Source organism: Osmerus eperlanus, chromosome 7, assembly GCF_963692335.1.
Source record: "Osmerus eperlanus chromosome 7, fOsmEpe2.1, whole genome shotgun sequence".
Classification (NCBI taxonomy): Eukaryota; Metazoa; Chordata; class Actinopteri; order Osmeriformes; family Osmeridae; genus Osmerus; species Osmerus eperlanus.
In genome coordinates this window covers 15,298,062-15,323,334 of record NC_085024.1, presented here as the reverse complement: position 1 = coordinate 15,323,334, position 25,273 = coordinate 15,298,062, and the positions used below count along the sequence as shown (strand labels likewise).

At 55.2% G+C, this 25,273-nt stretch overlaps 1 protein-coding gene across 1 annotated transcript in view; it reads right to left on the bottom strand.

The window, feature by feature from the left end:
- LOC134023840 (intermembrane lipid transfer protein VPS13B) overlaps positions 1 to 25,273 on the bottom strand; it is a 152,059-nt gene that overhangs the window by 25,325 nt on the left and 101,461 nt on the right. Inside the window, exons 20-27 of the mRNA XM_062466198.1 lie at positions 22,019 to 22,378; positions 15,966 to 16,168; positions 14,967 to 15,168; positions 13,200 to 13,384; positions 9,144 to 9,343; positions 7,604 to 7,785; positions 7,109 to 7,479; positions 2,526 to 2,687 (exon numbers count right to left, since the gene is read on the bottom strand). Of these exons, the coding sequence (XP_062322182.1) occupies positions 2,526 to 2,687; positions 7,109 to 7,479; positions 7,604 to 7,785; positions 9,144 to 9,343; positions 13,200 to 13,384; positions 14,967 to 15,168; positions 15,966 to 16,168; positions 22,019 to 22,378 (1,865 nt within the window). The remainder of the gene's footprint in view (positions 1 to 2,525; positions 2,688 to 7,108; positions 7,480 to 7,603; positions 7,786 to 9,143; positions 9,344 to 13,199; positions 13,385 to 14,966; positions 15,169 to 15,965; positions 16,169 to 22,018; positions 22,379 to 25,273) is intronic.

Below are 25,273 nucleotides of genomic sequence, written 5' to 3'. Positions count from 1 at the left end.
GCCTGCCCCCCCCCCCCCCCATCTCCGTCTGCCTCCTCACTGCCTCAACCCTGCCCCCCCCCCCACTCCCATAGTACAGCCCTTCCTCACCCAACCTCCCCTTGCTCCACCCTACCTCCCCATGTTCTACTCCACCTCGCCCCCCGCCAGCCTCACCCCTGACTCCCCGCACACACCCCAGCAGCCCCCCCCCCCCCAGCGCTAACCCCGGAGGATGTGCAGGTATGCTGGGATAGGGCCAGGAGCCTGGGCCCACCAGCCTGATGAAGACCAGAACGCAGGAAACATGGCGAGAAGCTGACCTGTACCTCCGTCACCTAACTCCACTCAGCCCTGCCGCCCCAGCCTGGGACGTGCCGCCCCGACCAAACACACCCCTCCCCAGCAGACCAGGGTCAAACACGTACGTCAAACATTTGTATGTGAGACCAATTAAGGTGCGTTTGATTTATCCAAGAAATGGCTCTGTCGAGGCTGTTCCACTGGCTTCCATGTACAGGGTGAAGTCAATCAAGTGCACCCTTTGTGCCAGTATGTGTGGGTTGTACCCGCACCAGGTCTGAAGGTTGAACGTGCCAGAATGAGAGCCCAACATCCTGCTGTGGGACATGGATGGTCACGTCGGCAGAGAGAGAGACAGAGAGAGAGACATACACAAAGAGACAGAGAGAGAGAGAGAGACAGAGAGGAAAGAGAGATTCAGGGTCTGGTTTCACTGAAATAACACTTTAACTGAATGTACTCTTCACAGCAGTGACAGAAACTCGGAGGTATGTCAACACAGGGAGGGACGGACACACACACGCGCACACACACACACGCACACACACGCACGCACGCACGCACGCACACAGCCTCTCACTCCCTGGTTTACCTCAAGCTCAACAGCAGGCCTGTTCACCAGTCAGAGTTCCACCTCACCAAAACTAGCCAGTCAAACCCCGAGTCATACAGAGAGAGACCAGGGTCTGAGGAGAGAGCGAGAGATATATAGATAGAGGGGAGAGAGAGAGACGTCATTGGCCGAGATGTCCCTGTGGTGGCCGTGACCGTCCTTCTGCCTCTGGTCATTCTCAGTGGGGGCCATGATGTCATCAATATGGCCGCCCTCCCAGAGGCTACCGTGGGGTAACAGAGGGTGGGGGGGAGGGAGACGGAGATATGTGGGGGTCTGGGGTGTGTTTGTGAGGGGGGTGACAGGAGGCCCTGTGAGGGTCCGGGGTGAGTTTGTCGGGGGGTTACTGGGGGTCATGTGGGAATGACGCTTCATGATGACTGGTGTTGTTTTAGACACCACAACACACCATGGGACCTTAACCTAACAGCAGAACCACTTACATCACAGCCAGGCTAGATAAACCAGATAGCTGGAGACACACACGCACACAAACACGCACACGCACACACACAAACGCACACGCACGCAGTGGAATGTTACCGTTAAGAGTAACATAATCTCTTCCTTATCAGCCTCTTATTTTCATTCCCCTGCAGAGTAATTTAGTGAGTGTGCTGCAATTAAGTGTGAGGTTGACACATTGGCAGGCTGACTATCACCACTCTCTCCACCGCTCTACTCCTGGCTAAGTCACACATTTCTTATTGACTTAGTATCACAAATCATGCTCGTCTCGAGATACGCACACCCCTGACCGCGGGGAGCGGACGGAACAACACATGACAGTACCCCCTCGGAATGACACGGGCCCAGACACCCGGGCACGGCCGCTCGCTTCCCATCCCCTCAGCCAAGCCCCCGGACTGCAGCTCCTGCTGGAGGAACCGCATCCAGGGCTCAGCTCTGCTGGGGGACAGCCCCGAGTGTGTGTGTGTGTGTGTGTGTTTGTGGTGTGTGTGTGTGTGTGTGACTGAGGTAAGAGCACCAGATTAACTGTGATTGATGATTAATACGACTTGACTTACTGACTTACTGTAAGCAATTATGGCCATGTCTTTTCTCAAGCGCAACTTTCTCCCAGCGCTAGAGGAGAGAACAGGGGGTCGAGAAACATGTGCTTACCAAGCTGATGTGCTCCATCGCCAGCCAGCCAGCCAGCCCACCCTCCATCCCTCCTTCCCTCCCACCATCTTTCCACTCAACCCCTAAACCACAAAGGGTTAAGTATCATTCATCTTCTTTAACAATGCTGTCAGGGGACTGTCAGGCCTCGCTGACAGATGCACACACACACAGTGGCTGGGCCGCTCAGGAGGTGTGTGTCTGCGCGCGTGTTGACCGTGAAGTCAGCGCGCCGGGGTCTTTTTCGATACATGTGCATATGTTTGTGCATCTGCGTGTGTTCTCTGTGCGATAAAAGCACTCTGCGTGTCGGTGAATGTGTGTGCGAGTGTGTGCTCGAGAGAAGGTGTGTGTCGATACCCGTGTGTGTGTGTGTGTGTGTGTGAGTACGTGTGAGGATACGTGAGTGTGTGTGTGTGTGAGGATACATGAGTGTGTGTGTGTGTGTGAGGATACATGAGTGTGTGTGTGCGAGTGCGTGCGTGAGCGTGTGTTGTGGCGGTACCTGGGGGGACTTGTGCGAGCGCCAGCTGTACTGGTGGCTGTGCAGGCTGGCCAGCAGCACGCTCTCGTCCGTGTCCACCTGGCCGAAGCGGAGCGTCTCGTGGGTGTCGTTGCAGATCACGTAGTGGCTGTACACCAGCTCCTCTGCGCCGGGGGCCTGGTTCTGGGGTGGGGAGGAGGGGTTCGAAAGGAGAGAAGGGAGTGGGGGGGGGGGGTTGCGGGGGTGGGGGGTAGGTAGAGAAGAGGGGCGGATGAGAATTGAGAATTGAGATACAAGTTGGAATGGGACGCGTGGATGTGTGTTTGCGCGTCCGTGTTCACGTGTGTGTGTGTCTAACTGTATCTAATAACGGGAGGTCTTCAGCCGACACATCTCCAGCCACTGGGAGCGAGCGCAAAGACTGACATCATCTCTGGGAGGAACACAACCTCCACTGGGGAGTCACTCGGGCTGACAGCCGTCCAGGTTGGAGCAGCATGATCTGGGCTACCGGGCCAACTCCTACCTCCTGCTCCAACCAAGCTCCAGGAGGTCTCCGCTCCCAGCCCCTGGACTAGCTCACGCCAGACTTGATTATGTTCATGTCTTTACCGGGCCCTGCCATAAAACAAAAACTAAAAAATATACACTGCTCGCAGACCGCCAGTCAACCTGAACACTGAGATATGTGTGTTGTTTTTTTTTCGTTCCCTCGTCAGGACGCTGGGAAAAGCTCCGCTGAAGCAGGCATTCCTGCAGTGCGAGTCATCCATGACTGAGGCCTGTAGTTTGGGAAGAGAGCACTGTTCAAAACCAAGGCCTGCCCACCTACCTTCATGGGTCAGGCTTCTGGGTTGAGCGAAAAAACGCAAGTCATGCTGAAACAACATGGCTGTACGTCCGTCCGTACACATGTCCACACGTCAGTTTGCGTGTGAGCAGGAACGCTTCTGCAGCCTGCTAGTGAACACTTCTAACAGAACCTGCTCTCTGGCCCGGTTCAACTATCTACACCCAGTTCCAGAACAGCGCAGCCGAAAACCGTGAATCACCCGAGATCCTTCCAGAACCTTCCCTCCTCTGGGGCCTTGGAGAGGCCACCCTTCCCTCCCTACATCTTTCACTCCCTTCCCTTCCCTCTCTCCCTGCAACCCACCTCTTATCAGCAGGCCCTCAGCGACCAGCACAACAATCCCAACCAAACCCCCCCCCCCCCCCCCCCCCCCCCCCCCCCCGTATCTTAACCCCAGCTCTGCAGCAGGCGGCTGAGGCGAGGGGGTCCTGCCAAAACCCCATCCTGCATCCTGGGCTGAGCTGCTACGGAGAGCGGATGGGAACGTTTACACCGTGACACGGAGCCTCCCAGCCTCGGGCCCCGGCACAACAGCCGCTGGGGACCCCACCGCAGATCCGTTCCCAGTTTTATGATGGAACGCTATCTCTGGCCACAGCCAATAAGACTCTCCGGCTCTCGAACTTCCTGCCATCTTTAAGATGCCCTTCTAAGCCCCGTCTTTGATGGTATCGTCTTCCCAGCTCCATTCATTAGGCAACACGATACAGTCATAAGCAGATCTTAAGACCGGGGCCGAGTAATCCCTGTCTGTCTGTCAGATTTTTACGTGGGCAAACATTAACGCAGAGATATTTTGATGGTCCAAAAGTACCTTGTTGTTAAAACGCTGAAATGGCAGTTCTCTTTTCAGCAAGAGACCCCTGAGAAATCTAAGTATCCATTTCTATAATCCCGCCCCAGATTAGATTACGGTGCTCGTCTTGTCTGCTCCAGATCTGGAATACGACGAGGTCCGCGGATCGAACCAGGTTTAAGGTGACCGTCACACACACAGCTAATAACCTCACAAGGAGAGAGACAATGTCAGCCACCGGACAGAAAATCAAACCCAAACCGGTTCACGGGACTTCGCCCTGAAGCATGCGCCGGGCAGACAGGGCACCCTGTAAACGGACATTTTGAAACGCACGATAATCAGATCAAGGAGTGCAGATGGAGGAGGGAGAGAGAGGAAGCGGTGCTACAGCCTGCATCGGTGTCCACATCTGCTCCGGAGAGAGAGAGAGAGAGAGAAACTGGATCTGTGCAGAGTGGTGCTTCCGGGAGCTGAGGAATGGAGGGCTGAGAGCGGAGCCTGCCCTTGTCTCCACGCTTGTATACCAAGAGCTCACTTGAGTGTTCTGTGAGAAAGTTACAGTGTGCAAATAGCTCTGTGCCTTTATGTGGTTACCCCTAAATCCTCTTCTCAGAGGGTTGGGGCCGGGTGGAAAGGGGGTGGGAGAGAGGCCTGAGGCTGGGGCAGGAAACTGAGGCTGGGGGAACAAGCCTGGAGAAAGGCCTGGAACTTAGGGTTGGTCTGTAGGGAATAAGGCTGGGGTTAGGGAGAAGGTTAGGGGCTGGGGTTTGGGGAGAAGGTTAGGGGCTGGGGTTGGGGAGAAGGTTAGGGGCTGGGGTTTGGGGAGAAGGTTAGGGGCTGGGGTTGGGGAGAAGGTTAGGGGCTGGGGTTTGGGGAGAAGGTTAGGGGCTGGGGTTGGGGAGAAGGTTAGGGGCTGGGGTTTGGGGAGAAGGTTAGGGGCTGGGGTTGGGGAGAGGGTTAGGGGCTGGGGTTGGGGAGAAGGTTAGGGGCTGGGGTTGGGGAGAGGGTTAGGGGCTGGGGTTGGGGAAAAGGTTAGGGGCTGGGGTTGGGGAGAGGGTTAGGGGCTGGGGTTGGGGAGAGGGTTAGGGGCTGGGGTTGGGGAGAAGGTTAGGGGCTGGGGTTGGGGAGAGGGTTAGGGGCTGGGGTTGGGGAGAGGGTTAGGGGCTGGGGTTGAAACTGGGGGTTGAGGTTGTTGGCAAGGCCAGGAGATATAACTGGGTCTGAGGGTTGGGGGCGCTGTGGCTGGGCCCCTAGGGAAGCATGCCTGATACCAGGCCTGGGGGTGGGGGGTTGTTGCTCTCTCAGCATCCCAGCTCCAGGCCCCTCTGCATGGGCTTCCAACCACGGTTGCTCTGCTGATGGTGCCTGGAGGATTCTTCCACTGCCTCGAGCAGAGCCACATCATAGCAGGCCGCCGGCCAGCCTTGACACCAGGAAACACGAAAATCACGCCGACCATTACCCAACCCGTATCCTGTTGCGGTGTGCGTTAGCATTCCAGTTTCCACTCCTGGTACAGGGCCGTACAGTAGGGTACAGTAGAGAGCGCTGGCCACACGCAGCCTGTGTTTAGTCAAACAAGGTTTCCACAAGGTTTACCTTCAGGGGAAACCAAACACTGGAATGTTCCATGATAGCGTGTTTGTAGCTTCCTGTGAACTGTGTGTGCACAGTACACAAATATGTGCGTGTGTGTGTTCACCACTTCATGGAGGACCACATATCAAACAGTTTGGTGTTGGTGAACTTGACCAACCCCCCCCCCCCCCCCCCGCTAGGCTCTCAAACTTGTAATTATGTTCCTGCAGTGAGGGAGGGGGGAGCCATTTAGTGTGCTGGTTATGAGGCAGAGGCTCCAACCAAATCTACACAATCCAACACAACTGTGCATCAAGCCAGTATTGACGACATGAATGAGGGCTGACAGACATCAGAGGTCCAGTGTGTGTGTGCACGTGTGTGCATGTGTGTGCATGTGTGTGCACGTGTGTGTGTTCTAGCACTGGTCCGCTGGCTGGCAGCGGATCTCAAGGATGATCAAGCCCAGCTGAGGCCATCGTTTGTACGGAGAGAGTCGCACAAATCAACCAATCATCAACTGTACCGGGCCACGGCCTCACAGCCTAGGAACCAATCAGGAATCGGGAACAGAGACCCTGTGGTAGGCTGGTAAAGCCTACTGGCAAATAATCCTTCAGGTGCACTTCATTTACATCACCCAGAGCAATGAAACTAACAGAACAGTCCCACATGTTCTAACAGTGATATAAATCAAACGCGCCTCAAGTAGCCCCAGTCCAGACTGCAGTGGAGAGGCTTCAGGCTGTGTGACCTCCACTCTCAGGTCCAGGAAGCTGATTTATGAGTACACTAAGCAGCTGGAATGAGCAGCAGTCAGGAGGCTGTATGTGGTCATAGGTCAGGCCCGCTAACCCTGGGCCAACACTATAGGTCCATACTCCGCCTGGGAAGCAACCGGAGGAAGATGCTGACTCACATGTCAAGGTCATTATACTAGCTGCGAGTGCTGGACTATGATGCAGGAGCTGGGGAGGGAGGGGTAGCTGGTCTGCTCTCTCTCCCTCTGATTCGCCCCATTTCTTTCTCTTTCTAGCTTTTTTCTCTTGTTCCCTCTCTCACTTAATTCTCTCTCTCTCTCTCCTCGCTGAGTGAACCCAGCCCCAGCCCTCTAAAAGGTCTTTCCTCCAGATTGTCCTGCAAACAATCCCAAGAGACGCGTATGTGATGGCAAGGGGCTCCTAGGACGAAGACCAGGACCAGTGAGAGAGCCTCCTATCCCTGACACGACCGGGAACCCCGTCGTGTCGGGAGAACGATTCCTTCCGACAGTCGCCGAGCGAATCCCCTCGGACAGCGCGCGTTGCTTAGTGAGCGTTCAACACAAACAAGAAAGAAAAAAAAAAAAAACGCGAGGCGGCAATGACCTCTGACCTGTTTCCAGCTCTGCAGGGCGGTGTCCAGCGTGTGGATGCTGTACTGGCTGACGTTGACCAACACGGGGTCCACAAACACGTTGCCGTCCAGCAGGGTGTTGGCGGGGCCTCCGTGGGGGTCGGGGAGGCGCGTGGCGGCCGCCTGGCCCTGGAGGAGGACGGGCCGGAGGAGGGGCAGCAGGGTGAGGTTCCGGTACTCCAGCAGGCGGCAGTCCAGCTCCGTGGAGAAGCTGAGCTCCTGGCAGCGCCGCGCGCCACCGCTCCACTGCCGCAGGAACGCCCGCGGCTCCTGGGCTCGCAGCACCAGGTACTCCTGGTCCTGAGGTAACTTCCTGTCGGGGAGGAAGGGGCGGAGGCGACGGGGAGGGACTGGAGCGGAGGAGGGAGGGAGATGGAGAGACACAGGAAGAAACAGAGAGAGAGAAATATGAAAGTGTGTCAATCCACGACACCCCCAAACACCAGATATCAACTTGTAGACGTGGAGGGATACCTGTGCCCAGCTGCTCCAGGTGGTGGCAGAGGTGCAGCTCCATCTGTGCCAGCTGGAGGGACACCCCCAGGGAGGGCACGAACCAGGACGCGAAGCAGGAGTCCACGCGGGTACAGGCAGCCAGGGCGGTGGGCGACACCAGCTGGTCACAGGGCAGCTGGGAGCCAGACTCACTGTCCGAACTAGGGACAACAGAGAGGAGCTATTATTAGTGTGTGTGTGTGCGTCAAGGTACTCTGTCTCTGGGTAGATCGTCAACGGAGACCTCGTCTAACGACATTAATGGTACGTCACGGCAGATGAATGCTGGTGGACAGTAATTGAAGTGAATGACCATTTGCTCTGTAATTTGCTGCTACTCGGAGCGCCCAACATGAGCGGGGGGGGGGGGGGGGGGCAGGAAGGAGGTGCGGGCTGGTAAGCTGCTTTAAACAGATAAGCATCACATGTTGACAATTTTCCTGACTTCCACTTGGCAGGGCAGTGTTATTTTTCTTGAGAAACCGGAGGAGGGCAGATGAAACACAGAGCGAAAGGGAAGGGAATCAATTTTGATCAAAAAGGACAAATAATTTAAACATAAAGGAAATGTACTGTTTGCAGTATGATTATAATGAAATGCAGATGTATATTTTTCTTTTCACTGGATGTGGACTTTTCTTTTTTTTCCTTTTCTTCCTTCTCTTCTTCCATGTTTTCCTCTTCCTCTCATTCTGCCCCTTTGGAGCTCTTAAACCCACACATGAATGTGGGGTTGGCAGCCGACTCGCTCAGAAATCCCCCAAAACCCGCTTCGGAAGAGAGGGAGGAAGGGAGAGGAAGAGAGCAAGCTCGCATCCGAAAAAGGAAAGAGAGTCAGAGAGAGAGGAAGAGAGAAAGAGAGGAAGAGAGAGAGAGAGAGAGAGAGAGGAAGAGAGAGAGAGAGAGAGAGAGAGAGAGGAACAGAGAGAGGAACAGAGAGAGGAAGACAGAGAGAGAGAGCGAGCGAGAGCGAGAGCGAGAGCGAGAGCGAGAGCGAGAGAGAGAGAGAGAGAGAGAGAGAGAGAGAGAGAGAGGAGAAGCCAGAGACCCAGAGAGTTGCTTCTCCTCGGAGGTGTGCCTTGGCAGGTGGGTCCAAGCCTTATACTGCCTGGGTTTGGTCCAGGCCAGCGTGGGCCACACCAAAGGGTCAGACACCCCAACTTCCTGTCAGCTTCCTGATTGGGTACTCTCAAGGGAAGCAGGACGGAATCTGCAGCGGCCCTGACTGCCCCCATGGTGTGCTGGGAAATCTCATTAGGTTGATCCCAACTGCTTCCAAACCTGCCCCCCTCTTTTCTCTCTCTTTCTCCTCCATCCTCTGCCTCTCTCTGCCTCTCTCTCCCTCCTCTGCATCTCTCTCCCTCTCTCTCTTTCCCCCTCTGCTCTTAGGCTCCAGATGTGTAGGGACACACTGCAATCTTTTGTGCTCGGCAAGGCTCAAGTCCTGTTCTGTCTCACTGGACGACACACACACACACCACACACAGGAAACCAGAAACACCCCCTCTCTCCAACTCACCTCTGCTCGTCCCCTGCGTCCGTGCCGCTGTGGTTGAGGACGATTCTCCAGAGGTCGGACGCCACCAGGTCCTTCTTCTCATTGGTCAAGCTGACGCTGGGCAGCTGCAGCTCGCAGGCGCTGCTCTCTGATAGGCTGAACTCCCGGTAGGGCACAAAGACCTGCTGGAGCTCATCCCAGTACTCCAGACTGCAGGGAACCTGGACCAGGACGGCAAACACAACCGGTTAGGACCTGGACTAGGACCCACTGTCATGACAAGACCAGTAAGGACCAGGACCAAAACCAGGACAAGGACCAGTCAGGAACAGGACGGGTCACAACCAGACCGAGAGGTCTGAGCACCTGGACAAGCCCAGTCAGTGTCCTCCTTCCCCAGGAACAGGAGCCCCTGAGGCCCCCCCCTCACACAGCAGGAGACCCTGAGGCCCCCCCCTCACACAGCAGGAGCCCCTGAGGCCCCCCCCTCACACAGCAGGAGCCCCTGAGGCCCCCCCCTCACACAGCAGGAGCCCCTGAGGCCCCCACTCACACAGCAGGAGCCCCTGAGGCCCCCCCCTCACACAGCAGGAGCCCCTGAGGCCCCCCCTCACACAGCAGGAGCCCCTGAGGCCCCCCCCTCACACAGCAGGAGCCCCTGAGGCCCCCCCTCACACAGCAGGAGCCCCTGAGGCCCCCCCCTCACACAGCAGGAGCCCCTGAGGCCCCCACTCACACAGCAGGAGCCCCAGAGGCCCCCCCCTCACACAGCAGGAGCCCCTGAGGCCCCCCCCTCACACAGCAGGAGCCCCTGAGGCCCCCCCCTCACACAGCAGGAGCCCCTGAGGCCCCCCCCTCACACAGCAGGTGCTGGAGACCACCAACACACGCATGCACGCGCGCATGCACAAACATACACCCACAGCCAGCCCGCTTGAATACATACATGACTGCAGCATAACTTTAAAACCTATCAATGTTCTTGTTCTATAGCATATGTATGTGTGTGTGTGTGTGTGTGTCTCTGGATGAGGTAATGCAGTATCAGAGTGTTATGTAACAAGAATGCCACGCAGGTTTTTCCTGGTGGTTCTCCTAATCCCACCTGGCAGTGGTCTGCCCCCGGACCCTGAGGACACACACAGGCGGGCCCAGCACCAGAACATTACCTCGCTGATATCCTATCCCCATGACGACATGTGGACGGGAGCGGGCCCATATTTGATGTAAAGTGGACTCATTACATCACTTTTTCTCTTCTGACTTCTCCACAGGCAGGAGCCCGGGGACTGTGTGTCCTTGGTGGGTTGCCGTAGAGGAAAGCCAGTGTCCGGCGGCCATGTTGGTGCGAGGTGGCTGCTGTGTGTGTGTGTGTGCGCGTCCCAGCACCTGTCTGTCTGCTTGTGGTGCCTTGTGCAGTATCAGCTCTGTCAGGTGTGAGCGTGTTCTCAGATAAACAAGGGGTATCCGCCCTGAACAGTACGGAAGGTCCAAACTTAAGCATCAACCATGAGACTATTTTTGGAGTCTGAAAGTGACATTGAGGTAGTCCAGTCTCAAACAGGACTCACGGTTCCCTTACCAGGAGAGCTTGGCTCCAAACCATCTCTTCTACCCAAAGGCCAGGACATTGCACCTCTAGACCTTATCAGCGAGCAGGCTAACTCAATTGACATGAGTCTGTACAAACGTTATGAAATCCACTCCCTACAGCATCCCAGAAGGGCCAATCTGCATTAGTATTAATCAGTGTGGAAAATCAGGAATAGGTCTAGGCTGAGCTCTTTCTCGGTGCCTTTCTGTTTTCCCTGTGAAACCCTAACCTTCTGAGAGTGGAGTCTTGCTGGATGAGGTGTAAAAGCCTGTCCAGATACAGAGAGCCTCTCTGACAGTCTCTGTGTTTTTACAGTACATTAGCTGTGACTAATACAGCACTGCTTGAGTGCTGTCCCGCTAAAATAATATATATGTTGGCCGGAAAATTCACAATACTCTCTCTCTCTCTCTCTTTCTTTCTCTCTCTCCCTCACTCCCCCCTCCCTCCCCCATCTCTGTCTTTCCTCTCTACCTCTCTCTCTCTCTCTGAAGTGAAACGGCCGACTGGTTTAGTTGGCCCTGGGTGGTGTGTGGAAGGCGGCATCGGAATCAGGTGGTGTAGCTCCGCGGCGAGGGCGCCCTGGTGGTGAGGCAGGACGTGGGCGTACGAGGCGCGTCACCCCCCCCCCCCCCCCCGGGGGGGTGTCTGGTTAGAACGGGGACAGCAGGCCCAGCTGCAGCTGCAGTGTGGGGCCTGGCTCGGACAGGCACGCCGGGCACAGCGTGGCACCAGGGTCACCTCAGGCCATGGGACCAGGGACCGCTGCCTTCCCGGGCCAAGAGTGGGTGTGGTAGAGGGGTGTGTGTGTGTGTGTGTGTGTGTGTGTGTGAGCACCATGGGAGGGAGGGAACCCCCCAACCCCCCCGCCACCTGAACTGATGTGAACAACAGCTCCTGTGTTCCACTCTACCTTTCCCACACCCTCGGAATCCTAGCGAGGAGGAAAGGAGAGAGAGAGAGAGGTGGGAAGAGAGGGCTTGTGGGAACACCTGCTTGTGATTGAGAGGGTGCAGAGGTGAGAAGGAGCCACCATCCTCTCTCCTTCCTCTCCTCCTGTCTCCCCCGTGTGGGAACCTCTGGGTGAAGAATTGGGGATGCCGCCCTCAAGCCCCGCCCCCCCTCTGCCTTCACTCACTGTATGCAAAAACATGGGCAACACTTTGCCTCTGAGTAATGGCAGTGGTTGGAATTCCCCCTCAGAGATACTGGAACCTGTTGTGAAACCACAACTATTTAAAAGCCGGAAATCTTGATTTTATAAAAAGTTAATATGATCTGCTCTGGGGACTGAGGGGGGGGGGGGTGAGTGAGGGAAAGAGACAGAGAGAGAGAGAAAGAGAGAGAGAGACAGAGAGAGAGAGAGAGAGAGAGAGAGAGAGAGAGAGAGAGAGAGAGAGAGAGAGAGAGAGAGAGAGAAGAGAGCCAAAGAAAGAGAGGTATGAGGAGCGATGCTACCAAATGACATAAGTCTTTCTCTTTCCTTGTCTCTTTGATTTTTGTTCATTTGTCACATGGTAATTTTAGAGCCCTGAGAAATGACCCTATTTTCTAGTCTCCATCTCCTCTACTCCCCTCTTCTCTCCTCCTCCTCCCATTCTCTTCCTCTTCTCTCCTCCTCTTCTCTCCTCATTCTCTCTTCTCTTCTCCCCTAGAAAAACTAAATGAAATTCCTCTGCAGCAGGACTGGGCCATTACTGTTTTGGGACTTTTATTACGGCATTTCCGTTCCCTGTAAGCTGGACGTCCTCGGCCTTGGAGAAATCAAATAAAAAATGAATTAATTGAGCTCGTTTGAAGTTTCATATAAAGAAAAGCAAATAAAAACCGCTGAGCGCCCGAGGCTGACATCAATTAAATCTGGATCACAATGAGCTGGCTAATGACGAAAGGGGCCTGTAACCCCCCCCCCCCCCCCAAACCCCCTCCTCCCACATGCAGTGTGAGTCTGTGAGGCCCTGCAGTGAGAGTGGGACTGGGAGTCAGGTCAGTAAAACAGATCCCGTGTCTCATAATTACTCCGCGATCACTTCTCTCTGAGAGCACGGCGACACCGGATCCTGCTCCGCGCTGCGGCCGCAGCAGATCAGCTTTCTGTGTTTTACCGAAGCGGGCTGATCCAGTCTAGCATGTGTTCTCACGTGTGTCCCTTCACGGAAGTTAGCGACGAAGCTTGTGTGCTGCAGCCTATAGGCCTTGTGGCCTTCCAGACCTATAAACCTCCAGAACAGACAGAGGCTCAGGCCTCATAATTGTGGGTCAAATGAACAAATCCCACAATTGAAAGAATCTGAGGTAGGACAGACAGACAAACGGACGGTAAGAAACCCAAATCGAATGAAACATACGTTCGAAAGAACTTTAAGGTGAGCAGACAGACAGGCAGGCAGACAGACAGACATACGGAGAGACAGACGGACAGAGAGACAGACAGGCAGACACGCGTCTGCGGGGGATGGAGCCCGGCGGGAGGGGCAGCCTACCTGCAGGGCGTCCCCCAGGTCGGCCGTGCTGATGTCGGGGTCCTCGGTGGTGTTGAAGGGCACCGGGGTGATCCGGACGAAGGTCAGGACCCGGGGCTCCGGGTACCTCCATAGCATGACCCCGGGCACGTCCTCCGTCTCGCTGTAGAACACCACCTCGTAGGAGCCTGGGAGTCTCTGGGAGGCTGGGGGGGGGAGTGAGAGGGGGGGGGGGGGAGAGAGATGTAGCGATGACAGAGTGTGACAGAGGGGCAGACACGAGGACCCTCGTCCACACTCGTCCGCGGGGTCCGTGTTCTACTTGACTGGGCAGATGTGGCTCTGACCAAAGTGGGCTCTCCACACACGCAGACCTACCGGGTGCTCTCTGAGAAGAACACACTTGTGTGTGCGTGTGTGTGTGTGTTGTCATCTCCTTGAGTTTCTGAGCCCTGGATTGGTTTATTGGTTTAGGCATGGGTGGGGGGGGGGGCAGGGTGTGGGGGCGGGGGCAGGGTGGGGGTGGGGTGGCAGGGTGTGGGGGCGGGGTGGGGTGGGGGGGGCAGGGTGTGGGGGGGGCGGGGTTGGGGCATATCCATGCTCTGGGAGTCTGACGGGCTCTCTCCACGCCGCAGGGGCAAGGGGGGGGATGGGGGGATGGGGGGCAGGAGGACGCGGACACGGTCTTCTTGAGTGATGCTTAGGATTTAGTCACGGCTGCCGTGAGGGGTTCCAGTTCCTCTGGAAGGGCTCCATGTTTATTTGAGGGAACCGTCAAGCGAGGGATTGCTGCTTTGGTTGCTCCCCCGGGAGAACAAACAGTGAGGTTCTCGTTCCAGAAAACGCGTTCTAGGCCTCTTTGGTTCCACCGCGAAATGATTTCCCCTTTCATGTGAGGCGACGAGCAGCCCACTTGAAGGTGGACCATATATTGTTTTCACAGTGGCACGGCTTTTGTTTGTGCCGTCGTGGATGAGACTAGGGTTTTCATGATGCTGTTTACATTCACGTCAGTTTACCCAGCTTCTACAGGAAGCTCCAGCTGGTCTTAAACATGCACACACACACACACACACACACACAAACCCACACACAAACAAACACACACACAAACATGTATACACATGACCAGACAATCCACACAAGCGCGTGCGTGCGTCCCTGAGCCAGTCTGCTGGCTCTTCCTCAGAACACTGTTCTCAACATATTGCCAGCAGATCCTGTCTCTGTCATTACTACTGAGAACCCTTCCTTCTGCTCTTAGGAAACAGCCCTATTAAATGCATCAAAGACCAGCGGAGCGATGCAACAAACAACTTCGCTGAGGAGAGGGAGAGAGACACAGAGAGATAGAGAGCGAGAAAGAGAGAGAGAGAGAGAGAGAGAGAGAGAGAGAGAGGGGGGGGGGCTTGACCACAGCTGACAGGAGAGATAGCTGACGAGGCTCCTCAAGGGTTTGATCTCCTGCCCACCCACGCTCGCTTAAGTGTGTGTGTGTGTGTGTGTGTGCGCAGAGGACGGTGAGCTCGGGGGGAAAAAAAAAGAGAGGACCATAAACACGGCTGTGTTTGGTGCAGAAGCTGACCTAAACCCAGTGACTTCTTGTCGAGGCCCACAGTTCCTTCTGGCTCTCTGGAGCACCGCCACACTGTGTGTTCACAGCTGGCCTGGCGACCAACACGCTCTATCTACCCACACCCCTGCACTGACACACGGGTGGTGTTCTCCAGTGTCAGCTGACCTGTTGGGAGGGGGGGGGGGGGGGCAGAGCTAGCAGTGCGTGCCCACCTGTGTCCTGGATGTACTGGAAGAGGCCAGTGCGGAGGTCGTCGGAGCTGAGCTCCGTCCTGGGGCCGTGCGGTCCGGGGGAGGGGGGCGGCTGGGCCTGGCAGGGCTCCTCGGGCCCCGCGGGGGCCCCCCTCTGGAGGTAGGCCTGCAGGTGCTCCTGGACCAGCCGCAGACAGTTGAGGTGCTCCTGGCCCCAGAACACCTGCACAGGGGGGCACGAATGGAGAGATGCAGATGGATGTGGATGGATGGGGAGAATGATGATATATGTCAGTTATAACCACACATAAGGAGACATATGGCAATTATAACCACACAGAGGTAGACAGTTAAGTTATAAACACACACACAGGCAGACATTTAGCAGTTATAATCACATCTAGGTAGGGCAATGGCAGTTCTAACCACATGAAGGACAGTTATAAGGAGATGTGTGGTCGATGTAGACTAGTATAAACAAGATAGGGGTATTCCCGAGGTCTCCGAGCACCTAGCCAGCAGCATTCCCCTTCTTTCCTTCTTTCATCCAGCCGAGGGTTTGGCCCAAACCGACAGGAACCTCTGAGTCAAAATATCCTCCACAAACACACAGGGGCATGCACACACGCACAGACAAGACCGCTCTGCTCCCGGCTGGCTCGCCGGATTCTGACTAAATCTTCATAACAGGAACATTTGGGGGGATTTTTCGTTTTAGGAAAAGGAGAGGAAGGAAGGAATTTCGGCTATTTTTTCTACCTTTGTCAGGACTTGATTGAAACGCACCCTGCACACACTAGCATTAGCGAAGAGGAAGTGTATGATTATGGAATAAATATTCATCCAGTGATCTCTGTTAGACACTGTGGACACCCTGGAGGAGATAGGGGGGCACTGAGATACGACTGAAACACACAAATACTACAGCAGTAGTGACTCATTTTCTATGTGTGTATGTGTATGTGCTTGTGAGTATGTGTGTGTGTGTGTGTGTGTGTACAGTACGTGTGTGTGTCTCACCTGTAGCAGGCCTCCCTTCAGGTCCAGCAGCAGTTTGGGCTCCCCAGGCTCGGGTCCCGGGCTGCCGCTGTGCCGACACCACCGGGCCTCCAGGGCGGCGCTGCACGAGAACGGGCCGAGCAGCAGACGGCTCCTCTCCTTCAGGCCCGTCCGCACCAGCACGTCCTGGAACTCCAGCAGCACCGAGGCCCACTGGATCAGGTCTACGGGGGGGGGGGGGGGGGGTCAAAGGTCAAACTTGAAATGTTCAGTAATCTTCCAAAAAAACAAGAGCACAGATGTTTGTTTGGCTGGCCAGAGGGAACAGAGACAAACACAGATCAACGGTATCTGTGATCGTCCACACATGTGGTCCTCCGTAGCCCTAAGACCAGAAAAGACCCTGTTTACTTCCTCAAAGCTCCGGCGGAGCTGGCGAGAGGGGAGCAGGGGATTCTGGGATTGACCCAAGGTGCAAACGTGTGTGAACCTGCAGAACAAACAAACCAAACCCAGCTTCAAACTCGGTAAACAACCAGGTCATAAAGAGAGGGAGAGAGAGTTAGGGAAGAAAGAGTGGGGGAGAGAGAGAGGGGCTAGAGAGACCAGCACGTTAGCCTGTTAGCCTAGCAGCATACCGTAACAGTAGCAGTACACTTGGATGTCCCTCCCTGTATGAGTCATGCAGCCTGAGAACAGACCCTTTAATGGAGCTTTAAACCCAGCCTGAGAGGCAGCGAGCCTATTCCAGTTCTTGTTTTGGTCCTGCTGTTTACGATAACCATGGGCCTAATCCCCCACCTCCCTCCCCCCCCAGCTCTCCCCCTCACACACACACACACATAAACCAACCCCTTCCAGTTCCTCTGACAAATGATGGGGAACCAGGCAAAGGGCTCTCCTGTGTCTCCCCGTGTCCAGGAACATCTTATTCAGGAGGCCAGCAGCATGCTGGGGGGATCATGGCGGGCTGGTTGGGGTCCTGTCTGGGGGGGATATACAATGCTGGCAGGGACTCCTCCTTTACAGGACTACCAAGCCTGCTCAAACTGAGGGACTTTCATCCGTGACTAAAAGGTTTGCTGGCTTACGAGAGCTGACTGAACGTTTCCAGTCTGAAATGATGAAGACGGAGCACACCCCTGATGACATCACGGATGTCTGAAGGGTACGCATCATCATATCTAGGGTCTGAATGTCCTGAGCTGTGGGACTGCAGCCACACACACACACCCACACACACCCACACACACACACACAGAGGAAGAGATTTGGGCAGGGGACAGACATGAGCCTGCCTACCTAACATGCCACTGTGAACCATGGGAGCATATGGAAAAGCCACACACACAGATACACACACACAGATACACACACACACACACAGATGCAGCTGTTGTTCCGGGGGTGTTTGAGGTAGCTGAATGTGTTTCCAGTTTGGAGGTCTGTCTCTGGGAGGTAGATGCTAAAACTGGGGAGAGGAGGCAAAGCTTCACCCTGGGGCCAGGCAGCTGTGTGTGTGTGTGTGTGTGTGTGTGATCCTACGGGGCAGATCCAGGCGTGGGTGGCACAGCGGGACCCTAAGCCCCTGTGTGAGGCTGTGTGTGTGTGTGAGATTGTGTGCGTGTGTGTGTGTGTTGGTGTACCTCTGGGACTCGGTTCGCCTCAACTTTGGCTCATCTCAGATCAGGAAGACACCAGTGGTGGTGGGGGGCAGGGTGGAGACCATGGTAACGTGATCCATGTTGGGCTTGTGGAGAGGTTTGGTGTGATTTAGGATGTGGGCAGGTCTCTGGCAGGCCTTATCTGACCACCACACTGATTTACAGCATTGCAGCACACTGCCTCCAATTAGACAGCTCTGACGACATTACCACACGAGGAACATACCACTCCCTCCCTCCCTCCCTCCACCACTCCATCCTTACCTCTCATTCCCTCCCTCCCTACATCCTTAGTTCTTCCTCGCGCCCTAATTTTCTTCCTCCTCCCGACTCTCACTCTGTCACCAAACATTCTAGAACTGTCTCCAGGGTGCTGTTACGAGACGGGGTTCGTCGTCGAGTTGTCGACACACCTCAGGTAAAACTATTCCCATCATAGGTGTTCTCTTGTAAGCGTCTCCCCCCCAGCTCCCTTCTCCTCCTCCTCTTCCTCCTCCGCTTCCTGTTACATCCATCTTAGTCTCGGGCCAGAGACCAGATGTAGCTGTGGAACACACCTTGTTGCAGAGGTTTTTTCCCTCTCTCGTTCTGACATAATTCTTTTATTAATACTGAAACAACAATCTGGTAGATGAAAGAGAGGCCCAACAACACAGCAGGAGACATTTCCAAATATAAATCTTTTCATTTTCTGCCTTGTGCTGCTTTCCCCTGCTATTGAAACAAATTCATATGATTAATGGAGGTGAATGTCTTTCTTTAACCAGAATAAACAAACTGACAGAACCCTAAGTCATGGCGTCGGGCCTCGGAGAAACAAAATAACACATGAAAAAGGCTATAAATAATTAATGGTAGCCTGCGCTCTCTTTGTTCGACAGGCTGAAGTTTTCCTTTACGAGTCTACGGGAGTAAATCACGTTCATAGAGGCGGTGGTGGTGGTGGTGGGGGGGTATATGAGGGAGAAAAAGAGGAAAGGCATTGTGTGTCTGTACATGTGTGTGTTTGTGTAAGTGTGATCGTGTGATCGTGTGTGTGTGTGGGTATGACAGTGTATGTGTGCGTGGGTGAGCGTGTGTATGTGTGAATGTGTGTGAATGTGTGTGAGGATGTGTATGAGTGTGTCTGTGTATAAAGTGTGTATGAGTGAGTGCGTGTCCTCCAGAGGGGACAGGCCTCCGTGGGCAGGTCCGTGTGACGGCTAGCTGAGAGATTAGGGAGGGTCTGGTTTCAGGGACCCGGGGACATCTGTTCTTTCTGCTGCTACTCCCCCCCCCCCCCCCCCCCCCCCCCCCCCTTCTTCATTGAACTATAAATGCACCTCTACCTCTGGGAGCGTCCTTCTACTGCTTTTCATTAGAGCGGGATCCAGTAACACACCCCGGTGCCGACCCCGAGCCCTCTCACTCCATCTTGTCCCGGGCAGAGAGATGCCCTGTCTGGGGCTGGGCTTCCACACGGTGTCTGTCTGACAGGACTCACACATGTACACACACACACACGCGTACACACACACACCAAGGGTCTGGTTGAAGGCAGTCTGACAAGGGGGTGAGGGGGACGCCACTGAGCCCCTCCAGCTCCCTCTGCACAAGGACTACACTTCCATCTCTCTCCCCCCCCCCCCACCCCCACCAACCCCAGCCTCTGGTGGCATCCTCACTCTTCCAGTAGACCATCCATCTATGTCTGCCAGTGGGGTCCTTCAGCGAGGCAGCCCTAGATTTGCCTGTCTCCGATTGCTCACATTCAGCCCGTCCCCCGGGAGTCATTCTCTCTGAGTTATGGAGGCCAGACGAGCGGCTCGAGCTCGTGTGGGAATCCCACCTTTGTCTTCATCAGACTCCAGGGGATCTGTTTTCTGGTGTGGAGGGATATGGGAGTAAGTGATGGGGCTACTGCAGTAAAAACCTAAGCACTGTTATAGCTCTATTGTCACCACAGGTCTGGGGTTAATCTATAACCATTTGTCATGTTTTACTGACGACAGGCCTCCAAAACTCAGGGACTAGAAAAATGTATCTACAGTGCACAACTCACCCACAGCCTAGAACTGATGTGATTACAGATGAGCTTACACTTCAAATAATTGTTGGCATTTGAAATCAGAATAGTCTGGAGATCCGAAACTAGAATTTAGACAGTAGATTACATAATCAAGAATTTAGAATGTTGAATTTAGGATGTGGAATTTGGTCTCGCTTGAAGTATTTTTGAGTGTAATGACTCCTCACGCTTCCTTCTAAATATACACCCGTCCACTGGATGAAGTCATCAGTTCTGCAGCACCTCCAGTCATTTCCCTAATCCATGGTGATAACAACAACATGATGAACAGCCAACTCTGCTATGTGTTGCTTCATACCTGCTGTTTTACTGGCCCCGCAGGCTGCAGGGTGTGTGTGTGTGTGTGTGTGTAAAGAACATGCCTGATGTTCTAGGGTTGAGGAAGAGAGCTTGGTTGATAGGAAGGCTACATTTGACACTAGGCCCATTAATACCAACATCAGGACATCAGCACCATGTTTACAGTTAACAAAGAGGCAGAACTAGGTTCAAAAGGCCCGTGCTCCAATCATGAGACAACCTCCACCCTCCCGCCCCCCTACCAACTAAAAATAGTCATCTTTAAGTGAAGGTATAAACTTTCATACTAACACAACTGTAAAGGGCGCTTTCACTGTTTTTCCATTGTTTTGCCTGCCCAGTGTTTTCAACTGTGTTTATCAGAGTCAACACATCAAATGTGGATGAAAGCTGCAGTGCTGGTGAAAACCAGAGCAGGCCTCCAGCTCCAACATGGCCTCATGGCCCAGTTATGCAGATTGGAGTAAACAAGTGCAAATTGTTGAGGTTTTAATTAAAATTTTCGACAATCATTTTATCTGAAGTAACCCTATATATAACATCTGTGAGACAGATGCAGGCGTTTAAGGGCCCAGATCCAGTCAATCCTCGCCCCCCCCCCCCCACCCCACCCCCAGCCTTCTATTACGAATCCTCCCCTCCCCTCTCCCTCCACCCCTCTCTACCCTCTGTGCCCCCACACCCCCGCCCTCCCTCCCCTCCCTCTGGATCCCTGTCCAATCCCTACAGGACGCCCTCCAACCCCAACCTCTCATCCCTCCTCCACCCTCTTATCCTTCCACACCCAGCTAACCCCCTCCCGTGTACCCCATCCTACACACCCCACCCCACCACCCCCTCCTCTCTCCCATCCTTCTACACCCCTACCTCCTCTCTCCTGTCCTCGCCTACACCCCTCCATCTCTATCTGCTCTGGTCCTGAGCCCCAGGGTGTCCCCCCCTCCGTCCTTCACAAACTCTCCCCTACCTCCCGGTGCCATTGATGCCCCCCCTCCCTCATTGCCCCCCCCCCCCCCCCCCCAGGCTGACAGAGCCAGGCAGCATCAGGGGGGGTCACATTAGAACCCTGACACAAGCCAGCCTTCTGGTTCTGGAACCAAGGAAAACACGAGCCGTCACCGGATCCTGAGAGCCACATGCGTGTGCTGCTACAACGACAACAACCCTGCTGTATCTGAGGTCCATGGCGTCATAACGTGGGAGGACGACCAAGGCCCGCTCCTCCCGCCTCCTCCTCTCTCTCCTCTCTTCCCCCCCCCCCCCCCCCTCTCGTTCTCTCTTGTGTTTGGTCCCTGCCTGCCTGCCTTCGTTCTTCCCTTCCCTTGTTCTTTCCCTCTCTGCTTGGTTTTCCTCAGCTTCTGTCAGCAGCAGCGTATGTAACCTTGACAGAGGCTCTGGAAACATCCAAACACCACATGTTCATCAATAAACATGAACATACCAGAGAGAGCTGCTCTCAGCCAGGCCTGGGACTGCCAGAACCAGAACCAGCCACAGCCCAGACCCAGGCCAGAAACACCCCACCCGAGACCCATACCCACACCCAGGCCTAGACACAGAACCAGGTCCAGAACCAGGGCCTGAAATTGAATTCTAAACAAGGTCCTGATAGTCTGAGGATGCCCCCCCCCCCCCTTCTGCAGCGGGCTGGAAGACAGGACAGAGGATCGGGTTCCAACCAGAACCTGGTCATCATTCCTCCTCGGTGATGTCATGGTTACGGGCCAGATCACATGACGGTGATGCAGCACGGGTCATTTCCTGCTCCGAGGCAGGAAGTCTTTGCTTCCCTCCACACTAAGCCGGACGGGTCAGACGACAAGTGGCTCGAGTTTCGTTCTGGAGCACAGAAAACAAACTGCGGCCTGCAGGTCACACACGTTCTCAGTCTGCTTCTCCCCGAGTCATACCATAACAACATGTGTAACACTGTCTTAATGCAGGTAACATAACCGGAGCCTACAGGCTGCTGTATCTCTATGAGGGAGACCTAGTCCATCTGAGAGGAGCAGCAATGTGTACAGGCCCCGGGAGAGACCTACCATCCAGCCTGGGTCCGGTCTTCGCGTTCATGCTGCCCGTCATGGCCGACACCGTCACCGTCACGCTAGGCCTCGCCGGGTGGGCCTCCGTCTCCATGACAACCATCATCTGGGTGGTGCGGAGGGCCACCTTGTGGAAGTGAACCAGGGCCCCCAGGCCTCCGGGGGCGTCCGGCCGCGGGGGGGTCCTGGGGGCCTTGCCGGGGGAGGAGTGGGGGGTGGTGGAGGCGGAGGGGGGCGCGGAGCCCCCCCAGAGCTGGTGGTGTGGGAGGACCTTCTCCAGGTAGGCCTTGGCCTGCTCCAGCTTGGCCAGGGTCAGGTTCACCTTCAGGGGCCTGCTCAGCTCCACACTCAGCTCAGCTGGAACACAGAAAAGATTTATGATCAGGACATCTCACACTGTGTGTGTGTGTGTGTGTGTGAGAACGATGGAGATATGGGAGATATGTGTGTGTGTGTGTGTATGCTGTGGTGTGCGGAGAAATGCTGATGGCCATCTGGGCTGTCAGAAATCTGATGTCTTTACACACACACACACACACACACACACACCCACAGTCACACACACACAATCTCTCTCTCTCTGCCTTTCAAACACTTGACTAGAATTTACACAGACAGATGAATGAACTCCATGCTGCTTTACACCCCTTCCATTATCCCATTTTTCCACTTTGTCACAATGGTGCACACACACACATATATATAGACACATACACTAACACACACATATATAGACACATAAACCAACACACAGACACACACGCTCGGCCTTCTAAAGCAGCTCCAGCTGTGGTGGATGAGGCTCATCAAGGCATCCGTGTTTGGAGGGTTTAAGAGCTTTAGCCCCTGTCTCCTCCACAGGTAACAGCTAGGCAGACAGGAGAGGGAACTCAGCCAACAGCAGCTCACACACACACACACACACATCTTTCCAATTCTCTTTCACTCCACATACTGGAAGTCAGGCAGGAGGGAAGCAAGCGTGTGTGTGTGTGTGTGTACAGTGTGTGTGCCAGAGGTGCAGGCAGGGGAGGAATCTGCTGTGCAATGTAGCTTATCATTTCCAGTTCACTTATCAACAGGAAACGTTCCAGCAGTGAAATAAATGCCCCCCCCCCCCCCCCCCCCCGCCCGTCCCTCCGTCCCTCGAGCCGTCCTTCTCTGTAACCAGTTAAGGCTGTTTCAGATCACCTTGGCCTGAGCTGAGCTGGCCTGGCCTGGCCTGGTTCGGCCTGGATACATGGACATGCTCCTGATTAGAGGAAACGTATGTGCCAGCCTGCTCCCTAGTCCTCCTGCTCTCCCTCTCCTCCACCTTCTCTCTCCTCCGACACCTCCTCCAACTCTCCATCTCCTCTTTCCATCTTTCTCTCCTCGTGCCGCTCCCCAGCCACATCTGTGCCCCCCCCACCCCCCCCATACAATCGGCGGAGCGCAGCATCTTTTACGGCCGTGGAACTCTGTCAGAAGAGGAATCTTTAGCGGGACTCCAATAAAAGACAGCCCAGCATTATACAGCCACATGTACATCAGTGTCCTTACTGAGAGAGTGTGTGTAAGCAAGTGCATGTGTGTGTGTGTAACAGCGAGAGTGTGTGTGTGTGTGAGAGAGAGGGAGGCTCAGGTTGAAGAGGCAGGAGGACACAGACCAAAGCAGAACCTCACCACCAAACAGAACAGCTATTTACAAGCAGCAGTGGACCACTAACCACTGGATCTCCAGTGCTTCTCAGTCCTGCTTTGATGGGCAGATATAGAACCTGATACTATGACTCAATCCCTCTCCCTCACCCTGGGATCCCATCCCCTTAACATGCTCAACGCCTTCCAGCGCTCTTAGAACGCATCGATGACCACGCTCAGGGTTCGGCCTCGGAAAGCTGGACGAGCTAAAGGCTGGAGGTTCGGGGCTGGACGGTCGAGGCTGGAGGCTACAGGTCCGAGGTCGGAGGTTTGAAGCTAGAGGCTGGAGGTCCGAGGCTGGAGGCCCGAGGCTGGAGGCTCGCCAGGGAAGGTGGGGAGGAGTGAGCCGGCCAGATATCGATTAATGAGAGCAAGATGGTGGCGTGTGCATCCAGGAGCCAAGCGGCCAGAGAGAAGGCTGCGTTCTGAACGTGGCGTTCGCACTCGCGGCGTGGTTCCTATTAAGAACACCTAGAGTTTCGAGAAAGCTGCAGGACATGGTGAGGGAGAGGGGGGAGTAAAAAAAAAGAGAGAGAGAGAGGTGGATAGAGAAAGAAAGAAGGGGATTTGACCAGAGGTAGGGTTGGGGTGATGGACAGGTCAGTGGAGGGGATAGGGTGTGGGGGGCTCTGGGGGAGTAGGGTGTGGGGGGCTCTGGGGGGGTAGGGTGTGGGGGGCTCTGGGGGAGTAGGGTGTGGGGGGCTCTGGGGGATAGGGTGTGGGGGGCTCTGGGGGAGTAGGGTGTGGGGGGCTCTGGGGGAGTAGGGTGTGGGGGGCTCTGGGGGATAGGGTGTGGGGGGCTCTGGGGGATAGGGTGTGGGGGGCTCTGGGGGATAGGGTGTGGGGGGCTCTGGGGGATAGGGTGTGGGGGGCTCTGGGGGGGTAGGGTGTGGGGGGCTCTGGGGGATAGGGTGTGGGGGGCTCTGGGGGGGTAGGGTGTGGGGGGCTCTGGGGGATAGGGTGTGGGGGGCTCTGGGGGGGTAGGGTGTGGGGGGCTCTGGGGGATAGGGTGTGGGGGGCTCTGGGGGATAGGGTGTGGGGGGCTCTGGGGGATAGGGTGTGGGGGGCTCTGGGGGGGTAGGGTGTGGGGTTGGAGGGTCTGGGTCTGGCCCAGGGAGGCTAATGTAACCCTGCTGGAGAACTCACTGGCTGGCCCTTCTCTGGTGTCAACCTCTATTAGCACCAGGTAAACTGGGAGATCAAGGCCTGTCACATGCACGCACGCGCACACGCGCACACACACACACACACACACACACACACACACACACACACACACACACACACACACACACACACACACAGTGACTTGGGAAGGGCAGTTTAGGTTTGACACTGTTTTCATTCTCTCCCTGCTTTGATACCTCAGTCCCACTCTCACGCTTGACTTCCTCACAGCGCACCCCTTTAGAAGCAGGTGGCCGTGCCTTCAATTAGTGTGTTGTGTGTGTGTGTCTGTGTGTGTGTGTTGGGGAGGTGTCAGGTACAGGGCATTGCCATGTCATCTGCATCATATTAGTTCTGTTCTGTAGACTTCAGCAGAACAAGGCGGTGTGTGTGTGTGTGTGT